Source organism: Geospiza fortis, unplaced genomic scaffold, assembly GCF_000277835.1.
Source record: "Geospiza fortis unplaced genomic scaffold, GeoFor_1.0 scaffold429, whole genome shotgun sequence".
Taxonomy (NCBI): Eukaryota; Metazoa; Chordata; class Aves; order Passeriformes; family Thraupidae; genus Geospiza; species Geospiza fortis.
The window spans coordinates 1805841-1825266 of NW_005054411.1; the positions used below are offsets into that span (position 1 = coordinate 1805841).

Consider the following 19426-nt stretch of genomic DNA (forward strand, 5'->3'; position numbering starts at 1 on the left):
GCAAAAAAACCTTATTTTGTTTAAAGGAACTTCCTGTTCATCTACATCTATGTAAAATAGAAGCTAATGAGATGCTTTATACTCTAAACATATCTTGAACAGGTCTTAAAAAAATTTCAGTTGTATGGAATGAAAAACTCTGGATGTGGAACAGACAAAATGGTATTAACCCAGAATGTAAATCTTGTGGATGAAAACATTCTAGAGAAAAGATCCTTAGAATACTTTGTAGAATGGGAAAAGACTTGTGTAGCAACTGCCAGTGGGAGGATATTTAAAAAAAAGCAGCAGAAGGTGATTTTAAGTTTTAACTTGAGGAGAGTGCTAAGGAAGCTTAGTAAAGTTTTCCGTCCTGCTAATCCCCTTCTGGCAGTTGAACTTTGATGATTTCATAGTCCAACTTCCATGCAATGAGCTGGGACATCTTCAACTAGAGCAGGTTGATCAGAGCCCTCTCCAATTTGTCCTTAAATGTTGCCAGGGATAGGACATCTACACTCCCTGGGCACCCTGTCTTGGCATTTTTACCCTTTTTTTAAAAAAATGATGCAATATTTCCTTTTTTACAATCACTGGGTACTCCATGTGACTGCCATGACTTTTCAAATATCATGGAAGGGTGGCTTGGCAACTACATCAGCCAATTCCCTCAGGACCCTGGGATGCATCTTGCCATGTTACACAGACTTAAGGATGTTCAGATTCCTCAGGTGGTTACTGTTTTCCTACAGAGGAAGGAACTTTGCTCCCTTCAGTCCCTGCCTCGAGATCCAGAGATCTGAGAGGTTGAGAAGAGAGACTTACAGTGAAGACTGAGGCAAAAATATTTTCTTCTCATTTGCTGAGACCAGTTTACCAGTCATGTTGATCAAAAGGAGTATGCTTTTATTTTCTTTTCTGGCTGAAATACCTACAGAAGTTCTTATTTTTCTTTGCATTCCCTTACTGATTTAGCTCCAACTTTGCCTTAGCCTTCCTGACCCCATCACTACACAACTGGGCAACATCCCAATATTCTTGCCAGCACACCTATTCATACTTTCACTGCTTCTGCATTTCCCTGTTGTCCTTTAGTTTGACTAGCATGTCTTCACTCAACTGCTCTTTTCTCTTGCCCTCCCTTCCTTATTTCTTATACATTTAATTTAAAAACAAAAATTAATTTTAAAAAAATCAAGTTAAGCAATCTGGGATCATTCGTGAAAATTGTAATACAGAAGAATGTTATCTGAGAGAAGGGCATTCTTAACGACAGCAGCTCAGGAGGACACACAGGCATGCTGCATTTCACAAAGAATTTCATCACTGTAGGAAATGAAATCCCATTACTGAAACAATTTCCTTTTTGTTTTGCATTTTAGAAGATACTGAAAGACTGACTGGCTGCTTATCAGGGAATATATTCAGCACTTTCAAAAAGGGGGGCAAATCTCATTGACATGCTTGAAGCTGCCAGTGAACATGTTTGAGTTTTAAAGACTGTGACAGCCACCATTCAGCTGTCTGTTCAGTGCTTTTTCCCCACTGAGCATACCTTCACTTCTCCATCACTGAGGCAAAGAACAACCAAGCAAGTTTTGCACACATCCAAAATATTTATAAGTAATATACACACATGACTCTAGAACAAAAAAATCTTTTATTTAGTGCTTAAATATATACATACAAAGAAAAACTCAGACTGAGACCTTCTGGGTGACACTTGACAAAGAACTATTTGGGGCAGGTTGTGTGTCTGTATTTAGGTATATTATAGGGAATAGGCAGAAAAAAATTAAGGCAATTTCTACTATTTATTTTCTACTATTTTTATTATTTAGCAGCTAGTTTATATATTATGACTGGTGTTCTTGGTTATATATGGGAAACTTAATTAAAACAACTCTGTATATGTTAGGATTTTGGGAGCATTGGTCACTTTGGTAATACCACTGCCTTTTTATTATTGGATTAATTAGACTTTGGCATTTAAATCAGAGATGAATAAACTGATTTTTTTAGTATTCTCTTCAGTTACTTTACTTTCATTTTTTAATAAAACATTATCTGCATTTTCAGCTTTACTGCGGAAACATTCAACAAGCTCTAAGACACACTCACCAGAAAACATCTGTTTAAGCAAATGAAATGCCCTTTACAAGGAATTCTCAAATACTTTCATATCTCAAATGGATTGTACATTTACCATGTAATACCCAATTGTTCTGTGACTTTTTTCCTCTTCCTTCTAACAATGAGATGTAAAACAAGCTGTTTTAAACAAGCAAAGAATAAAAACCTTGCAAACTTTTCAACAGAAAACTGACTTGTTGACTTTGTCTAACTTCAAAATAAAGAAAATATTTCCAACACAATTTTGAAAGACTGTTTGCTTTACCAGAGCTAAAACATTAATTTGTTGGTTTGCCAGTGTTCCTTACCCAGTTTATCAAAGAAAAGCTTCCAAGCCATAACTATCCTTGCATACACCTCCCATGCATCACTGCTACTTATTCTATACTCAGTAGAAAGCCAGCTTATTCTTCAAATACCACAAACTGCAGAAGACTCTTTTCCCCATTCTTCATTTCCAGAGATTTTATATCAAGGGAAGTACAATTAAATTCTGGCTTGTCTTCCCTTTCCATAGTTTTCTTCTATTTTTTCCCCTTCAGTTTCTAATTGACTAAAAAAATAAGACAGAGGAGATGGAAAGGAGAAGGAAAACAATACACAAGTTCCTTGCACTTGTCTAACCAAATACATCATGCCCTTCTTTTCTCCAGTGACTTGTATAAATGTTAATTCCTTCAACAGATAGGATTAAAGTTTTTAAATAGTATTAAAATAGGATTTGAAAAGCAGAGGATATTCCTCCTAGAGCGCTACAGTTTTGTGAAAGGTCAAAATGCAGGGTGTGCCTTTACTCCACCATATTGCTCAAACATATTTTGTGAAACTAATTTATCCAGTGGCAGAAGTTAAATTTAAATTGTTTGTACTTCATATAGTATAAAGAAAAGTTTGGAAAAATTCACTCCACTGCTAAAGGGAGAAAAATGTTGAAGTGTGTCAGATATAGATTTCTTCTCCTAGAAGCAACAGCTCTTTACTAATTCCAAGCTCACTGGTAGATACAGACACTTACCATGATGAGGACAACCTATTCCATAGCTTCCTTTACATTTTTGCAGAACCTTTTTCTATGCTTTGAAAGAATGACTGTGTCTAGTCAAAAATCACATAATTGATAATGAAGGTTATCACAAAGATAGCATTTTGTGACACCATTTGTATAAAAAGACAAAGATTCTATTTCTAGTTTTATTTTTAAAAGCTTCTGAAAATAGTAAGAAAGGTTGGTGACTGTGTACTTCGACATGAAAAAACCTTTTAATAATCCAGATGAAAGCATGACTAGTACATTCAGCAGCTTTGAAGGACAGGATCTGAGGAGATGTAACTGGACAGCAAAAGGACATCTAATGAAGTTAAAAGGTGACAAACATAAAGCAATGCAGATGTGATGGGAAAAAAATTCAGTTACTTTTCCTAAATTGAGCATATGAAAGCTTAACATAGGAAACTTAAAAGCACGGTAATATCCCAGGCACCTCATTTTATCTGCTAAATGAGCAGAAAATGCAAAAAAGAAAAAGACAATGTTGAAACAAAATGCACCTTGTAATCTTGGACAAATAAGTTTGAAAGAATGAAAGTTACTCTACAAAAATTAATAGTACAGCTGCATGTAGAATTTTTAGCAATGATATTTGTCAAAATTTATCACAGAAATAGAAAAGGACCAAAAAATTCCAGGTTAAGTATTACAAGCCAAGACTTCTCCAGTCAGGACTGACTAGCCCAGCTCTAGATACCAGTTCAGATATCACTCTAAGCTTGTGTACAGGTCACTGGTTCTACATTGTCCAGATAAACACTGGTCAATGTAGAGCCGTTGTAGGGATGCACCAATTCTTTAACCTCTTCTAATACCATATGAGTTTAATAATTTAGATGGACAGGAAGAAATATTAACTCTTATCCTTAAATCAAAGCACGTGGTGATCAGCTAGCAGCGGCGGTAATGGCACCAGTTCAGATCATAAGCTGAAAAAAGGATAGCTAACTGATATCCACCTGAGAAATTCTTTTGAGATGACAGCCAACAGGCCAATTGTTTAAACACCAAAGTACATTTTATGGATAAAGACATTTCGATCTGCTGTCTCTAAGTCACAGAGCCTTTCAAAATCAAATCTATAGCTGTTTTAAGCCAGAATTATCTTGTCATATTACTACAGACAAAGCTACATAGAGGAAGTTTGTAGGTAAAATTCCAGGAAGGAAGGCTTGGACCTCACTGAATTGCTTAGTGAAAAAAGTATTCTACGGGAAGATGATGAGATTATTTTAAATGCTTATATATGACACTGAATGGATTTTGTCTTTGAATATACCAAGTAGTTAAGGCAACAACTACCAGTAAACTCCCAGTAATAGACTTTGCACAGTTAAGAACAGTGTAGCTGAAAGTAAAGTAAAGCAGATGCAGTTCTGATCTGAAATGCACAACAAAGGAAGACATGCACCTGTATGTATGCTTACCATACAAAAGTTTAGTCTATTTACAACTGGGAGAGTGGGCATCTAGTGAAGCCAGTTAAGTCCTCATTTAGACAAACAGCTGTGTTAGGGTTTATTCCAGTTCTAAAAGCTTCAGGCAACACATATTAGTCATCAGGCTTATTTACAGAATTAGGTATTTTCCAAAATGGTACCAAAGAACATGTACATGCACATGTATAACACATGAGCATGAACAGCACTGAAGGCATGCACTGATACAGGTGCTCTAAGTCAAATTTGAAAAGAGATTCCCTAATACTGAACTACATAAAATAGCAATAAAGCTGGTAAAAGTATGCATAGATAAAGGGCTTTCACATTTCATTACCTATTATGCATTTAACTTAGAATGCTCCTCAAAAGTATACTACATTTGTAAATATCAAATGCTGAATTTTTATATACTAAGTAATGATGTAGTTGTCAGGAAATGGTGAACACAGAAACTCAGTGTGCGAGCACAGGTGTCCACCAATGTCATACAAAGCTTCCTGAGAGTATTGGCTGTATATCTGCAGACAACCACACTAGAATGCTGGAAGAGAATTTACCAATGCTTGCACGGAGTCTGCCCTGAAATCCTGGTCAAACCTGCAAAATGCATATTGATTATCTTCACAGGTTGACACTTGCACTACTTGCCCTTCTTTTGTTGGCTAGAATAAAATAAGTTAGCTATTTCACAGCCTTTTAAAATCATAGCCATATACTTTTTTCCATCCATCTACTTCATTTCCTAAAACACTTGGAGTGCTTCATTAAGAAATTCCAAGGGTCCTGGATAGTGTATTTTGTGGCTTCAGCCTGTCAAGCTGCAGTGACACAAAAAGCATTACTCTATAAAAACATGCACTATTATTGTCAATTCTGGTTTGGCACGTATGCTGATCCCAGTTACTTTTCACAGCAAAACCTCCACAGAGAAAAGGATTGGTATGACAAAAAAGGAAGGTCAGAGAGAGTTTAAATACACCAGAATAGGAGAGAGACTTAAAATACGGCTTTTCTAAGAGAGATACTGCAGTTTAGCAGCACGAAGCACTTCTTATTGAATAATTCAAGAGAGTCTTATTCACAACACTAACCTAAGTGCTAATTAGCCACAGCAACACCCTTTCAACAAAAATATAAAATAAGATCTAATTAATAACCATTTCTAGTGGCAAAAGATGAAGTTCTCTAATTTATCTGTGGAGAAAAAAACCCACTAGAAGATAAATAGAATGAAAAGGGAGCTTTAAATTAAAAAAGCATTTCAAAGGCTGGGTTGCTGAGGGCATTTCAGGGCCTAGGGCATACTACTCTGGTTAGTCCTTGAAACTCATAATTTCAAGACTGAGATTATTATTTCTCTTTAGGAGAAATCCCTTCTATGCCAGCAAACACAGAAGTTGTACATTATTTAAACTCATTAATGCATGCATACAATTGGACTGAGAAAGCAGTATACCAGAACCCATATATTCTTTTTTAAACTAAAACAGTGACAAAGTGAACCTGCATAAACCTTTGAAACTGAGTCAAGAAACTCCTCCAGCAGCTGATTACACTGTACTCTGCTATAACATGTTTCTTGCAGTTTAGTACATTGCATTATTTCTCAAGTGGAAAATGAAGGGATAAGAGATCTATTTATAGAACACAGCAAATTTGATAACACAGAGCAGCAGGTCACTAAATCATAGATAACTGGGGAAATGATTGCTAATGGGAGTTACAGTGTGCTCAGTAAAGCTGCTTCCACTGCTGTCTGCCAGACTATCTACAACACCCATTTTATTCAAATTTCAAATCCAACAGTAAGACAACAAATAAAGCCTAGCTAATAAGCCATAAAATGTCAACTGAATTGCTTCCATTAGGTATATATATAGAAACTAACTTCAATTTAAATGGCACCTGACTTACGCATTTCATTATTCTAAATACTGTAGTTATCCCATTATCATTGTAGTGCTGAAACTGTTTTATTAACTTGTGCTATGTGCATGTTTTAAGTGACCAGTAGTGCTGATCAAGGATGCAGAAGGACAGATGTTTAATTGGCAGTAAGCACACAAGAGTGAATTCTCAGTTGTCAAGTTTCAGGCAGAAGTTCAAGAGAAATACATGCCCACAGCTAAAGCTGAGCCTCATTACTGAGTTTCAAATGCCTGTTTAAGACCTCCTCGATTAGTGAAGTATGAAAGTTTATTTATTCTTGCCTCTGAACCCTAGTTTACTTCTGATTTAGGTCCACAGGAATGCAAAGACAGATCTTTATATGAAGAAGATAGTCCCTATTAAAAATCTGAAAGTCATGGGGATGATTTACATTTGAGAAAGTCAAGACTGTATGCGTGGACTCAGCTGAAATGAAGATGTGAGCTCCTCCCTGCAACATTTCTCAGCAACAACATAACACCATAATCATGCCAAACTGATCTGCTTGAAAGTATGCTTTTCCTTTAAAGAGACATTTGCTTACTAATTTTCAGCAACCCACTGAACGTTTACAAAATTTAATTCAGGGATGTAGTTATAAATTGTTCTGCGATCTTCTTCCCATATTTGCTTCTTCACAGTCACACTGACACAATCTTTGCACCTTCCTTAGCATTGGTTTAAGTATTTGTCTATTCTGTCATATAATATACACAAAATGAAGTCTCTACATCTATATTATTGTCCATTTCCAGTAATTTCCAGTATTGGAGACACAAACCTCATGAAAGCAGCTGTACAGTACCAGTGAAATTCTGTGAGTCTTTATTTAAAAAGCTACCAGCTCCCATGAATTGGTTCTGCTGGTTATCTTTTTACCTGCATAGAGCTCAGCAATCTTGCATTCAGTCATCTTCATTTCTATAAAGTGGGGTTCCATCTCTCAAAACAGACTGCTAGAGCCATAAGCTTTTTGACACTGGCATAGCAACTACAAATATAATGTAATGGGGCCACTGGGACACAGTTTTCTGCTATCTTTATGAAAAAATGGTAATATAAAAGTCTCAGGAACCGTTTAAGAAGTTTCAGAACACAGTATGCATTTGAAAATCAAGTAATTTCTCCTAAGTTCTTTCTTTTACTGCTTATCAGGATAGTTTTCTCTTTAACTTACCAGGCATTATAATATTGGAAAAACCTAGCTTCCTTGTTATGGATACTCCATGGGTAAATCTGGATGTATACTCCCTCCTAATTTGTTCTATGTCTCCATGAAGCAACTGAAGAGAAACTGCCAGACCTGAAAAAGAAGAGAAAAACAATGAAAAATTAGACATTCAAACAAATTGCTTCTTAAAAATTTTATATATTTGCAAGTATATATGCATTCTTGAGAACAGGAAATTCAGAGGAAGCCAACCCACTTCAGTTCTCAAGTGTATTTGTGAAGGGTATCAACATCAAAAAATCAGTAAAAACTTGAAAACAACTACCTATGAAAACATAAGCAAATTATTACTGATGTGTAATTGAACCACAATGACATGAAGGAAAATTATATCAGTAGGAATGGACTAATATTTTAACTAAAAAGAGAACTAGAAAGAGGTTAATTTGGAGAAATTTCAATCAGAGTACTTGCTACCATTTTAATTTTTCACTTCCTTCAACACAACCCTGCCTTTACTGACAAGCAAGAAAAAGTACACATGCAATTTTCACCCTGAGCTATGGGTGAAACACAGAAGTCTCATCACAGTGCATCACTTTATATCACCTCATACAGAGTTATACAATTTATTTATCCAAAATCTGAAGAAAAATATTCTAGTAAGCTAATATAGCATAATTGGTATTCTTAGGAACAGTAATTTCATAAGGACTAAAATTACAATTTTTGTTCAACATTTATCAGATTTAATCAATCATATTCTTTCTTACGTTTGCCAGAAGACATGCAAAATGCAAGAGTGGCCATATAATAATTTTCCAATTTTTATTCCCCTGGAACCAAAGAAGCATAACTTCCTCTACTACATCTGCAGTATACAGATAAATTGCAAAGAGCATACTTCATTACAGTTGAGATTAACAAAAGCAACAGGCATGCCTTTTGGTTGTTGCAAATATAATCACTGAGGCAAGTGTCAGAATGATACAGCTTGTAAAGATTAATCTTGCCTGACCTTCAGCATTACTACGGCATATTCTGTGTCAACATACAGATCAAGGAGAAGATAAAAGCAAACTCTTTGTATGCACTCAACAACTGGAGATAGACAACTCAGAAGAAGAGTCAGAACGAACTCGAGATTAAGATGAAGCAAATAACATGTACAACACAGACTGAACAACAAGGTCATCAATCCTTTTGGCTTTGAAAGAAATTTTCACTACAATCGTATTACTGTTCGTTTACTGAATAAATTTACTTGGAGTCTGGCAGTTCCTAAAATCAGGGCTCAAAACTCTGTACTATGTACTGCCAGTCCAGGCTCCTGCAGATCAGATATATAATTACCATGACAACTTTTATATTTTTCCCCTTACCTATACTTACATTTTCTTATTTTGGCAACTCCAGAGAATGTGATACTCTGACCAAACCTTCCTTCTCATGAAAAACAGCTCGCCTACACATCTCCAACTGGGTACATAAACAAATCTTACAAGGAAAAGCATTCAGTGAAGTCTTTTCTATTTTAAGGACTGTATTTAATGCCATAGATATTAATTATTTTTGTAGGGGAATTTGTTCTATGGTTATACAGTGAATGACCTTTAGGAAGAAGTGACAATCATTATTTGGGCAGGTGAGAGAAACCACACCATAGCTAGCTGACAGTACAGAAGCTTGGTACAAAGCAAAATTCAGGCTCTGTTAGAGCAGGTGTAAGGTTTTTCATTGCTGTATGGGAAGAGCTAGGCTGGGTATAGCTTCCTGATAAATATGGATATTTAGTCCACCCCCAAATCTTGCTGCTTTTATATTTTAAGAAATTGTTATACATACACATGTATAATCATGCCCTCATATGCCCCCATTGCACTGTTTCCTTGGAAACCTGAAAAAAACCCATTTGCTATTGTTACAGATCACATCAACCACAACAGCATTAATCAGATATTGTACACCACCTGGTGTAAAGTTACTGTGTTTTCTAAACAAAGGCTGAAGACTCCAAATTCAATTTTCTTTCAGTACAAATTTCACAGATTCCCTTGAAGAATTTTATTTAACTTTAAAATCAGATGTCAAAAAACCCTCATCAATGGCTAAAGAGTTTTAACTTCAGAAAAAAGCTATCTGTCAAGAATATGAAGCACTTGCTCATGCAAGGCAAGAAAGATATAGAGCTCTGTATTTCATTGCATTCATTGTTGGAGAATGAAGAGTCATCTTTATACATCCAAAAGCATCAAGAAATCTCTCAGTGAACACACCTGCGACACAGGTTAGTCATTTTACCTATAGTTTAAATACATCTTTGGAATATAAATGGCATGCATTCCCCAGCTTTCCAGAAAAATGAGGAAACTGGATTACAGATAGCAAAGTTACTTAAAAATGTTATATGGTGTAAAGAGGCCAGTTAATAGGAAAGAATGAAAGTCAACCAGAATGGAAACAAATCAAGGATGCACAGAGAAGGAAATCTGAAGGACCTCCAAAAATCAAGTCTTCAAGTTAACAGTTTTGCCACTGAGGACCCTGTCAAACAAAGCTGTCAAACAAAAGGGAATTGATGAGAAGTAGAACGGATAAATCTGGTAAAATGCTAAAGCTGGGAGCACATGTACTTTACATAATCAATGAAAAGAACGGAATACCCAGGTAAGCATTCAGATTGCTCTGTCAAAACTCCACTAATTTTGCAAGACACCCAGGCTACCCTCCATTAAGGACCTAAAATCATAAGAGGCATACTGTTACTGAGGTGTGATGCCCACATTACAGAATAGGTTGCCTGAATTCCCCAGAATTTCTTACTTTCAGGATGTTGAGATGGGCAAAAGGAACAAATATCAAAGGGTTGCCCCTAGAACTGCTTTCACTCTGCTCTCAAGCTCACACTACTCGATGACCAATAATTGGCCACTGGTGAGCTGTCCACAGGCCTCTAGTATCATCCTGTGCCAGTACTTCCAAGGTGTGTTATGGTCACTTGTCTTTATTCTTCTGTGTTCCATTTTACTCTAGGGTTAGAGCTAGTTAACTCTACACTGAGTAACTACATGTCATAGGTATGTGTTAAATACAAAGCATACATACACCACATGACTGCACAAAACTAAGCAAGAGCTATAATAAGGCAGATAAAATTTATTATTTTGTCATTAGATATATGCTTTTACAAGTCAGAACAAATCTCCTGTCAGAACACCACAGGGTAAGACAAGTCCAGCCAGCCAAAGCCAGACAGGTAAAGAGGACATTGTTGTCAGCTAAACACAGAGCCTGTGGCCAGTTGCAAGCCACAGCAATTCCATGTTCATGGGTTTGTAAAAATGCAATACACTTGCAGAAGAAAGTAGACATCCATCATGACTGAGGAACCATGCAAATGTAATAAAAATCATGAGGAAGAGGTACTTTAAAAAGATGGAATAATTCACATTTTACAAGGGCCTGGAGTTTGTATGTTTATTATAAACTGAGCTACTGGAATATCAATAAGCATTAACTAACATAATTTAAAACATACTGACACATCACATTCAGATTTTCAGAAGGGTGCAGATTCAGCCTAAGAGGGACTCCCTCAGGCACCTTGCAAAACAAAGTAGATTGAAGGGGAACTCACAAGCTGAAACACATCACCCTTAAATTAAAAGAGAGGAGCTTCAGACCAAATGTGAGGAAGAAATTCCTTATGGTGAGGGTGGTGAGTCACTGGAAAATGATGCCTCGAGAAACTGTGGATGTCCCATTCCTGGGAGTGCTGTAGGCCGGGTTAAATTGGGCTCTGGGCAGCCTCATCTAGTGGGTTGCACGCCTGCCAACAGCAGGGGGACTGCACAAAGCAAAATTATTAGTTTTAGAAAAAAATCAGAGCATATTGTGATGGGACAGCTGTTCACAGACAAAGCAAAATAGAGATCTGCAGCATATCACCATACACTCCATCTGACTGTGGCTGATAGGACCACTACACCATTTATTTCACACCTGAGAGCCATCAACAACTTCATAACTATACGTTTGCCATTTCTAGAACGTTAGGAGCTAACACATAACAAAAATGATTATCCAGTCTCTGAAGGACTGGCATATTTTTTTAATAAGGTATGTAGTCTAGCTTTGTCCCCTCAGAAAAAAGCTTCAATTACCTCCCCAGTGATAATTAAAATTTCTTGTGTTAGCTATTATTCTTTATTTACCCCAGTTTTGAAACCACTACAACAATACTCTGTAAGGAACTGCAAATAGATATACTTTTATTTCTTTTGCAAGCACATGAAATTTCTTACTATTAACTTGTACTAAATTTCAACACAAGACAGATTATTTTTATTGTTCAGATGAAAGACAATGCAGAAAATTGTCAATCTGCTGAACAAGCGTCTCAGATTTTTGTTAGATTTGTCATTTTACCTTCAAACAGCTTTTGTACTGCATTATTGATTTCTGCACTTAGTAATGACAAAAGGCATCTGTTCATTATGCTTATAGACCAACTTTATTTGCATTTGGGCTTCTGGGGGCAGGGGAAATAATTTACAGTCAGCTTCTATCTACTGGCAGCAGAGAATCCTTGATCGTATTAAGAAGAAAATGCCTAGCAGCTGCTCAGAAAACTGATAGAAGGAAAAAAAAACCAAACCTCAGACAGAATGTTATTCAGCACTGTTCGTATTTTAAGAAAAGTAATAAGATAAGGCATCTGTCCAAATAAAGCTGCCTAAAGATGTTAAAGTTTTTGAGGGCTTACAGGTGTTCCAATTTCCAGTAGTGTTTTAAGTGCAAAGGTAAAAAGGTAAAGGTAAAACCAGCAGATTTGCACAAACAAATGGTTTACTGATTTAATGTGATCTGGGACAAACAGTTGTATAAATCTTGGCCACAGAAAACTGTGTAGAAAATCCCACAAATTACAGTCTGGGAATAGAGAGGTAAAGAAGGAGAGGTAGATTCAGTCTTTGATGGCCTTTTTGAAGACTTCATTCTGATTAATTTGAATTATCAAATTAAACTCCAAACTCCTCTTCTCCTCAGCTTAAAATTCTGGGGTTTAGATCACTAAAAAAAGAATGCATGAATGCCATTGCAACACTTTGACAGCGTTCTTTGAGCTCTTTTGTCAAGACTTTTGTCAGAAATGCCCTCAAGTGTATAAAGTAGGGATGTTTTTTCTTCCTGAAATGGAACAGAAACACTTAAATGCAAATGAGATTTAGCTGTCATAGGAAAACTGGCTGGGAATTTCTTTACAGGGTAGATGATAGAATCTCAAGTATTTCTTGCCAGACTTACGACAGGATGAAGGATACAGGACCAAAAGGCTAAGTTACTATTATAAGCATCTAGTCAAACTACCCTATAAAGACAATAAAAGGCCACTGCTGCCCTTTTCTATTAACAAGTCACTGGGCGTGTCAGCACCCATTTGCACACTACAATGTTACACTGCAAAGGTGAACCATCTTGCACCAAACTTTTTTAAATTACATTTTTACAAACTAGATGGTTAGCTAGAATACTGTGGAGTGTGCAAAATACACAATTCTGCAATTATAAGTGGTTTATATTGCTTCTAGTGCAAATAAAAGGTTCCAAGGAAACACTTGCTATTTTCTCCTTCATGAAGTTCAGTCCTTCTTGGAAACAGAATTGTATTAGAAATTTAGCTACTTGCATTCCAGTTATGAGTCTTATTTCAAAGGAAACAGATGTTTAATAGGTACCTGAACAAAATGTTAAAAATCAAATCCCCACCAACATAAGAACCTAGGTAACAATTGTAAAGAACTTAAAAATATATTCTCTGAAGAAGAATCTTGTGTATGTGCTATACTAATCATTTGAAATAGTGTGAAGACTTTGTATTCTTTTAGTAGATTAAATGAAGGAAGTCAACACTATCCAACAAGTAGAACAAATTTTTGGAAAAGGCTTATAAAAACATAATGCAACTCCAAGATAGAAATATGAGCCAGCTATTGTTATTGTGCAGCCTTAGCTAGGAATTTCTGGGTTTCAGTTGAGAGCCACTTGAATCACAGACAGCAACAGGGTGTCCAGCAGGACCAGGGCAGTGTTTGTTCCCCTGTCCTCACCTCAAATCCTGTGTTCAGTTTTGAGGTCTTCACCACAGGAAGGAAACTGAGGTGCTGAAGCATGTCCAGAGAAGGGCAACATGGTTGGTGAAAGGTTTTGGAGCACAGTCTTTATGAGAAGCAGCTGGGAGATCTGAGGTTGTTTAATCTGGAGGAAAGGAAGTTGAGGGGAGACCTTATCCCTCTCTACAACCACCAGAAAGGAGGCTGCAGTGAAGTGGGGTCCATCTCTACTCTCAAGTTACAAGTTGCGTTGGAAAAGGCTGCGCAGAGAAGTGCTTGGCTCACTATCCCTGGAGATATTTAAAAGACTCTCTTTGCAGCCCTGGGTTAATGGTTGGACTCCATGATCTTAAAGGCCTTTCTCAGCCTCAACAATTCTATGATTCTATTATTGCAGTACTAACTTGAGCAACAAATCATAGTTTCTACTGAATAGATCTCCCTGGCAGGACCACAATGGCACTTTTTTCTTTCTTCTCTGAAAACAACATGAATTTAACTCTATTACACCCTTATCTCTTCAGGGCCAAATGATCTGGGAACAACACTTTATGTGCAAAATTCTTTATACGAGTAATCTTTTGGCTTTAGCATTTTTTGAGAACAAAAAAGAATGCCTTAATTCATTGTATACTTAGTGAAGCACATAAGAGCAGTATCCTTATTTTAAATGTATTTCAAACAGCAGCCTTCAGTGACAACTAAGTCTTAAAGACATCAAACTCAAATACACAATCTCCTTGTCACAAAACAAAGATTAAAAATGACAGATTTCTAAATTGTCCTAGAACTAGAGTAACTAAGCAAATGCACTGGCTGTTTAAATGTTAGCGATGTGAAGATAAAAAATACATTTCAAAGCAATGCTGACACCTGAGAACCTTGTTGATAAAATACAAACATCAGAAATCTTTTCTCTAATTATATGCCCAGGAGTTGCCTGAAAGTTATGTACTTCATTCTGTTTTACCTTCTCAGTGAAGTTCGTGTTATCATTCTCCAGCTATCATTCCTCCTCATTGTTCCCCAGTCATTGCTCCAGACAATTCTCCATTGTAAGCCTATGCCTTCTTTTTGGCTAAAACTCATAGCTGTTCCTAGCAGGGAATGCACATTTAGTTTCCCATCTGAGATTTCTTGTGCTGGTTCACAGGAAAAAGCTCTCCTTGCAACAATTCTGAGTGTGGTAATGCTGTGAGCTGCTGGGGCAGTGTCACGTAAACATAGATTACTGCTGTTACCTAGAAAATACTTCAAGTTACCACAGCTCTACTCCTTTTTTTAATTTATTCATTTTACTTTATATGTATTTTATTTTAATTATATATAAATTTTAAGCCATATATATAAATCCATATATATAATTTTATACGCATTGTATTTATTTTTTATTTATTTATTATGAACTTATACTGAGCTAGCGATTCCCTGCTGCATTTGATCTCTTGTAGCTCTTCATTTCACAAGTGGGAAAAAATGATGCTCCCTGATTAAGGGGACTCTGCAGTTTCTCCCCTGCAAGGTAAATAATGACTCTAACAGGCTTCCTGCTCCAAACCAAGGAATTTATAAGCCAAGGCTTACTTTTTGCAAAAGAGGAAATGAAACAGTCAAAGTATTTGTTCCCTTAAATTTCTCAGAGTTCGACAGTAACCATGGAGAAATGATATCATCAGAGTGCCAAGGGGCTGCTGAATGCAGGTGAACAGGCATGAGGAAGCCCCAAAGCACATATCACTGTTTCTAACCAGCTGTCTCCATTGTCATACCTGCCCCAGAATTTACATCTTGTCAGATGAGTTCATGCAGTGGGCTGCTCTACCTCATGTCTTTTCTGGCCAAGCCTTATATGACCACTGAGCCAGACTGAGACTCAGTGGCAGCTGACAGGTATACTGTGGAAAAAAAACTCCCACATATGAGGTAAAATTGTTCCCTAAACTGAAAGATGTTCTATGAAACTTACTTTAGATTGTTTGAATTAAAATGAAAATTATTTGCCTTTGCATGAGCAACCTCAATGAACCTCAAAAAAGTTTGATCTCACTTTAAGGTGGGTTCCTCTTTCTGCTGGTGTTGGAGCACAATTTCCAGAGGACCCTTCCAGCCTAGCTTACTGTGTGATCTGATGAATAGCTTTCCTCCTTAAGATGACAGATTATCCTTCCTCATGGTGGTAGTGTTAGCAAACATCTGTCAACACATGGACTTCAAGTTCTCCATGCTTCAACCAAGGAATTCTAGCTTTAAGCGCTCACATCAATTAATGTATAATTAACAATGTTCCCAGTGGAGTTGCAAAGTAAGTTTGGCATTGGTACCACAGAATAAACCACACTGCATTCAGTATAAATGCAATTAGGTTACATCACTCTTGTCTAGTTCACATGAACACTCCAAGATAATGGCACAGGGACTTTCCCACTACATTAGTTATTTTCATGGACTCCACACAAGTTCAAATCTACAGAGCAGCCAGAGGTGTTTATCATTTCTTACATCAGTAATTTAATCTCTATGGGACATGAAAGGATTTTTATCTCCTTTGCTGTCACAACTGAAAAGCACATGTATCCCTTCCTCAGTTTCCAAGAATTACTGCATGAGGCACATGCAACTTTTCAAGACTTGTTATAAGGAAATCCTAATCAGCATTTACAGAAAAGCCTACATTTGAGACTATTAGGAGCCTAAAGGGAAAAGCAGAGTAAAACAGAATGTCTTGCATCCCTTTAAAAGTAAGTCATTCAGTCTTTCTTTTCATAGGAATGTGAAGAAAAATAAATTCATAGTGCATTTCATGGACATTTTAATATGATTTTTATCAGGTAACTCAATGGGGAGAACATTAATATATATCATGAGATCCAGGTTTAAATCTCTCCTCTGAGAGATTGGTAAGAGGACATGAATATAGATCACACTTAAGAAAATTATGTTCTACTCAGAAGGCTTTAGAGCCACTTCCACTTTCCCCATGGTATCATGAATATTTTCAGATCATATACAAAGTTGAATAGTTGCTGCAGGGAAGTTGGAGAAGCCAAGCAATTAGCATGCTCATCTGGGACATGCAAGACTGACTGAAAATCCTTTTCCAAATCAGATCTCTGATTCTACAGATACAAAAATAGAAATGTGCTATTTTCCTCATAAAATTGATGCAATTAAGTGTGATGTCTATGCAGGAATGTTAGGTTTTCCCCTGCTTTTTGCATTTAACATTTAAGACAAAGTAACCAGCTTCTAATTCTAAGAAAAAAATTATACAAAAAAATAGATTTTACAGCAAACTCTGCTCCAGATATTACTGAAATCTGGTTTGTGTAATAATGACATTCCACAAATACCAGAAACTCTATGTAAGAAATAAGAAAGCTACTAAATGTAGCAAAGGTTGTACAATTTGGCCTTTGCAATATCCATTTGATCTCTTACACCAGGCAACCAGGTGTTTTCCAGTAATGTGATACCTTACATCAGCTGTAAAGACCAGTGGTGAATGGGAATTGCATCCACTCTCTGCTACTCCACTCTGTTAGGCTAGAAATTCTTACAGAAAACACATTCCAGTTCCCACTTCAGCAAAGGATACTAAATTATCCATGAGAGTGCATCCTTCCTTCCATTCCTGTACCACCAAGAAGAGGAAAGAGGATGAACATCTGTGCCCTGTTCCTTTTTGGGCTTTATAAACAAATGGCAGTCATTTGCCTTTATTTGATCCTTTTTAGATCCAAACTGAGAATAAGATGCAAGAAGATTCTGTACTTAAGAACTGTCATGAGTTGAAGCAGAAAAGGTGAGTTTTTGGCAGTGGGGGATTGAGTGGTAAATAGAAGTGCTATAGTATGTCACTATGCATTTTACATGCAAGACACTCAAAGTACATTTTGGGTTCCTTTTTAGATTGCCACAAAAAGTGGAAGATTTTTTTTTCTCCTGAAGAATATTATGAACTATCTGATAAACTATTTTAGCAGGAGGACACAACAATTTGTGGGAACTAAAGCATTTTAAATCTCCTGACTTGAAATAAACTGTACAGGAATATGAAGAGGGAACAAGCTTAGAGAACAGACAATAGTCTGAAGCATCTTTGCTGTTGTTTTTACCATGCTTCCTTTCTAAGTATTTTCTAAGTATTCAAGGTGATTTGAAAAGGGCAAGTGTGATATAAACCAAAAAAAATCAAGTTTTCCTACATCTGGCTCATACCCACAACAGTTCCTAAGAGAGAGAAAAGACATCTCTCCCCTGTAACGCAAGGTGTTATCCTTTTTTGACAACAACAAGGTGGCAGCCAAAGCTAATGAGGCTTCAGAACCAGCCACAGAACACTATCACAGAAAAAGACAGCAAATGAAAAATAAAAAGCAGTGTAACAACAATATTTTCCATGAGGTGTCAGCAGAAGTATCTGAACATATTGCTAAAACCTTGCAAGTGCTTTTTCAGGCTGCTAAGGAGTCACAGGAGAATGAATTTCATGTGCGCGCTATAAATTGCCTTCCATAGTTTATCTTTCTCTTGCTCAGTGCTTGAAGTGGCATTACTGCTCACTTCCTCTTTCTCTCCCCAGCCTTCACATCCACTGCTGGAATTCTGTGCTGCTCTTGCCTATTTGCCTCCCTCACCCTGACAAACCTTTTCAAAATGCAGCTAATCTTCCATTTGCTACCTTTAGTTTCCAGCCTCCTGCAACAGGTAAAAAAATTCATGTGCCACGTCTTTCATGTTGAATATTCACATAATTAGGAGTATTCAAATTTATCCAATGTCTCCTAAGAACTGCATATTTAACTGTGAACTTTATTTCATGAGAGAAGAATAGAATTAGCAATGTATCACAGAGTAGGGACAGTCAGAATGACCAAGAATAAGTTTTTCTTGATGAATTTGATTAACATAGTTAAGAAGCCAAACATTAAACTTACTCAGTAATGTATCCTTCTATTTTCAGTACATGATTTTTATATTTATTGTCCAAGAAGATCCATGATATTCTAAACCTTAAATATATGTATATATTTGGCTAGATTCTATATGAGAAAACAATCTAATTAGAAATGGCTAAACATATAACTTCCGTCTTGATAAATGAGCTTTTATGTGTTTCTTGGTCATCCTCTAAAGATGATTAGACATACATTTTCAAGATAACCATTGTGCTTGTAATCAAGTTAAAGAAGCATGAAGTCTGCTACATGAAAGGCATTACAAACACAATATACTGGAACCTTGAAAATGAGATCTTTCTATGATCATATTTCAACTAATTGACATTTCACAGGGAAAACCAACATTTGAATACAGAGACAATAGACTCATAAGCCTCCATTTCAGATTTCAAGTTTGATCCCCCCTTTGAATGACAGCATTCAGAAAAGCTAGCAAGTTGATATTAAAAAAAGAAAACAAAAAATGCAAATTCAACATCTCCTGTGAGTCAAACCACCATCTCATAATAACAAAGGTCAGTTGTGTCCCATTCCTTAAGTCTCACGTCCAAATTTATCTCAGACAGATCCAGTAACATACAGCTGACCGTGAGGACTACTGGCAAGCTCTGAAATTACGACTCTGCATCTTGCTCAGCTGGAATGCAAAG

The 19426-nt window shown here is 36.5% G+C and overlaps 1 protein-coding gene across 1 annotated transcript in view; it reads right to left on the reverse strand.

Annotated features, from left to right (window-relative positions):
• Nucleotides 1-19426, reverse strand: part of DOCK4 (dedicator of cytokinesis 4) — a 140014-nt gene that overhangs the window by 84323 nt on the left and 36265 nt on the right. Inside the window, 1 exon segment of the mRNA XM_031061386.1 lies at nucleotides 7709-7834. Coding sequence (XP_030917246.1) covers nucleotides 7709-7834 — 126 coding nt within the window.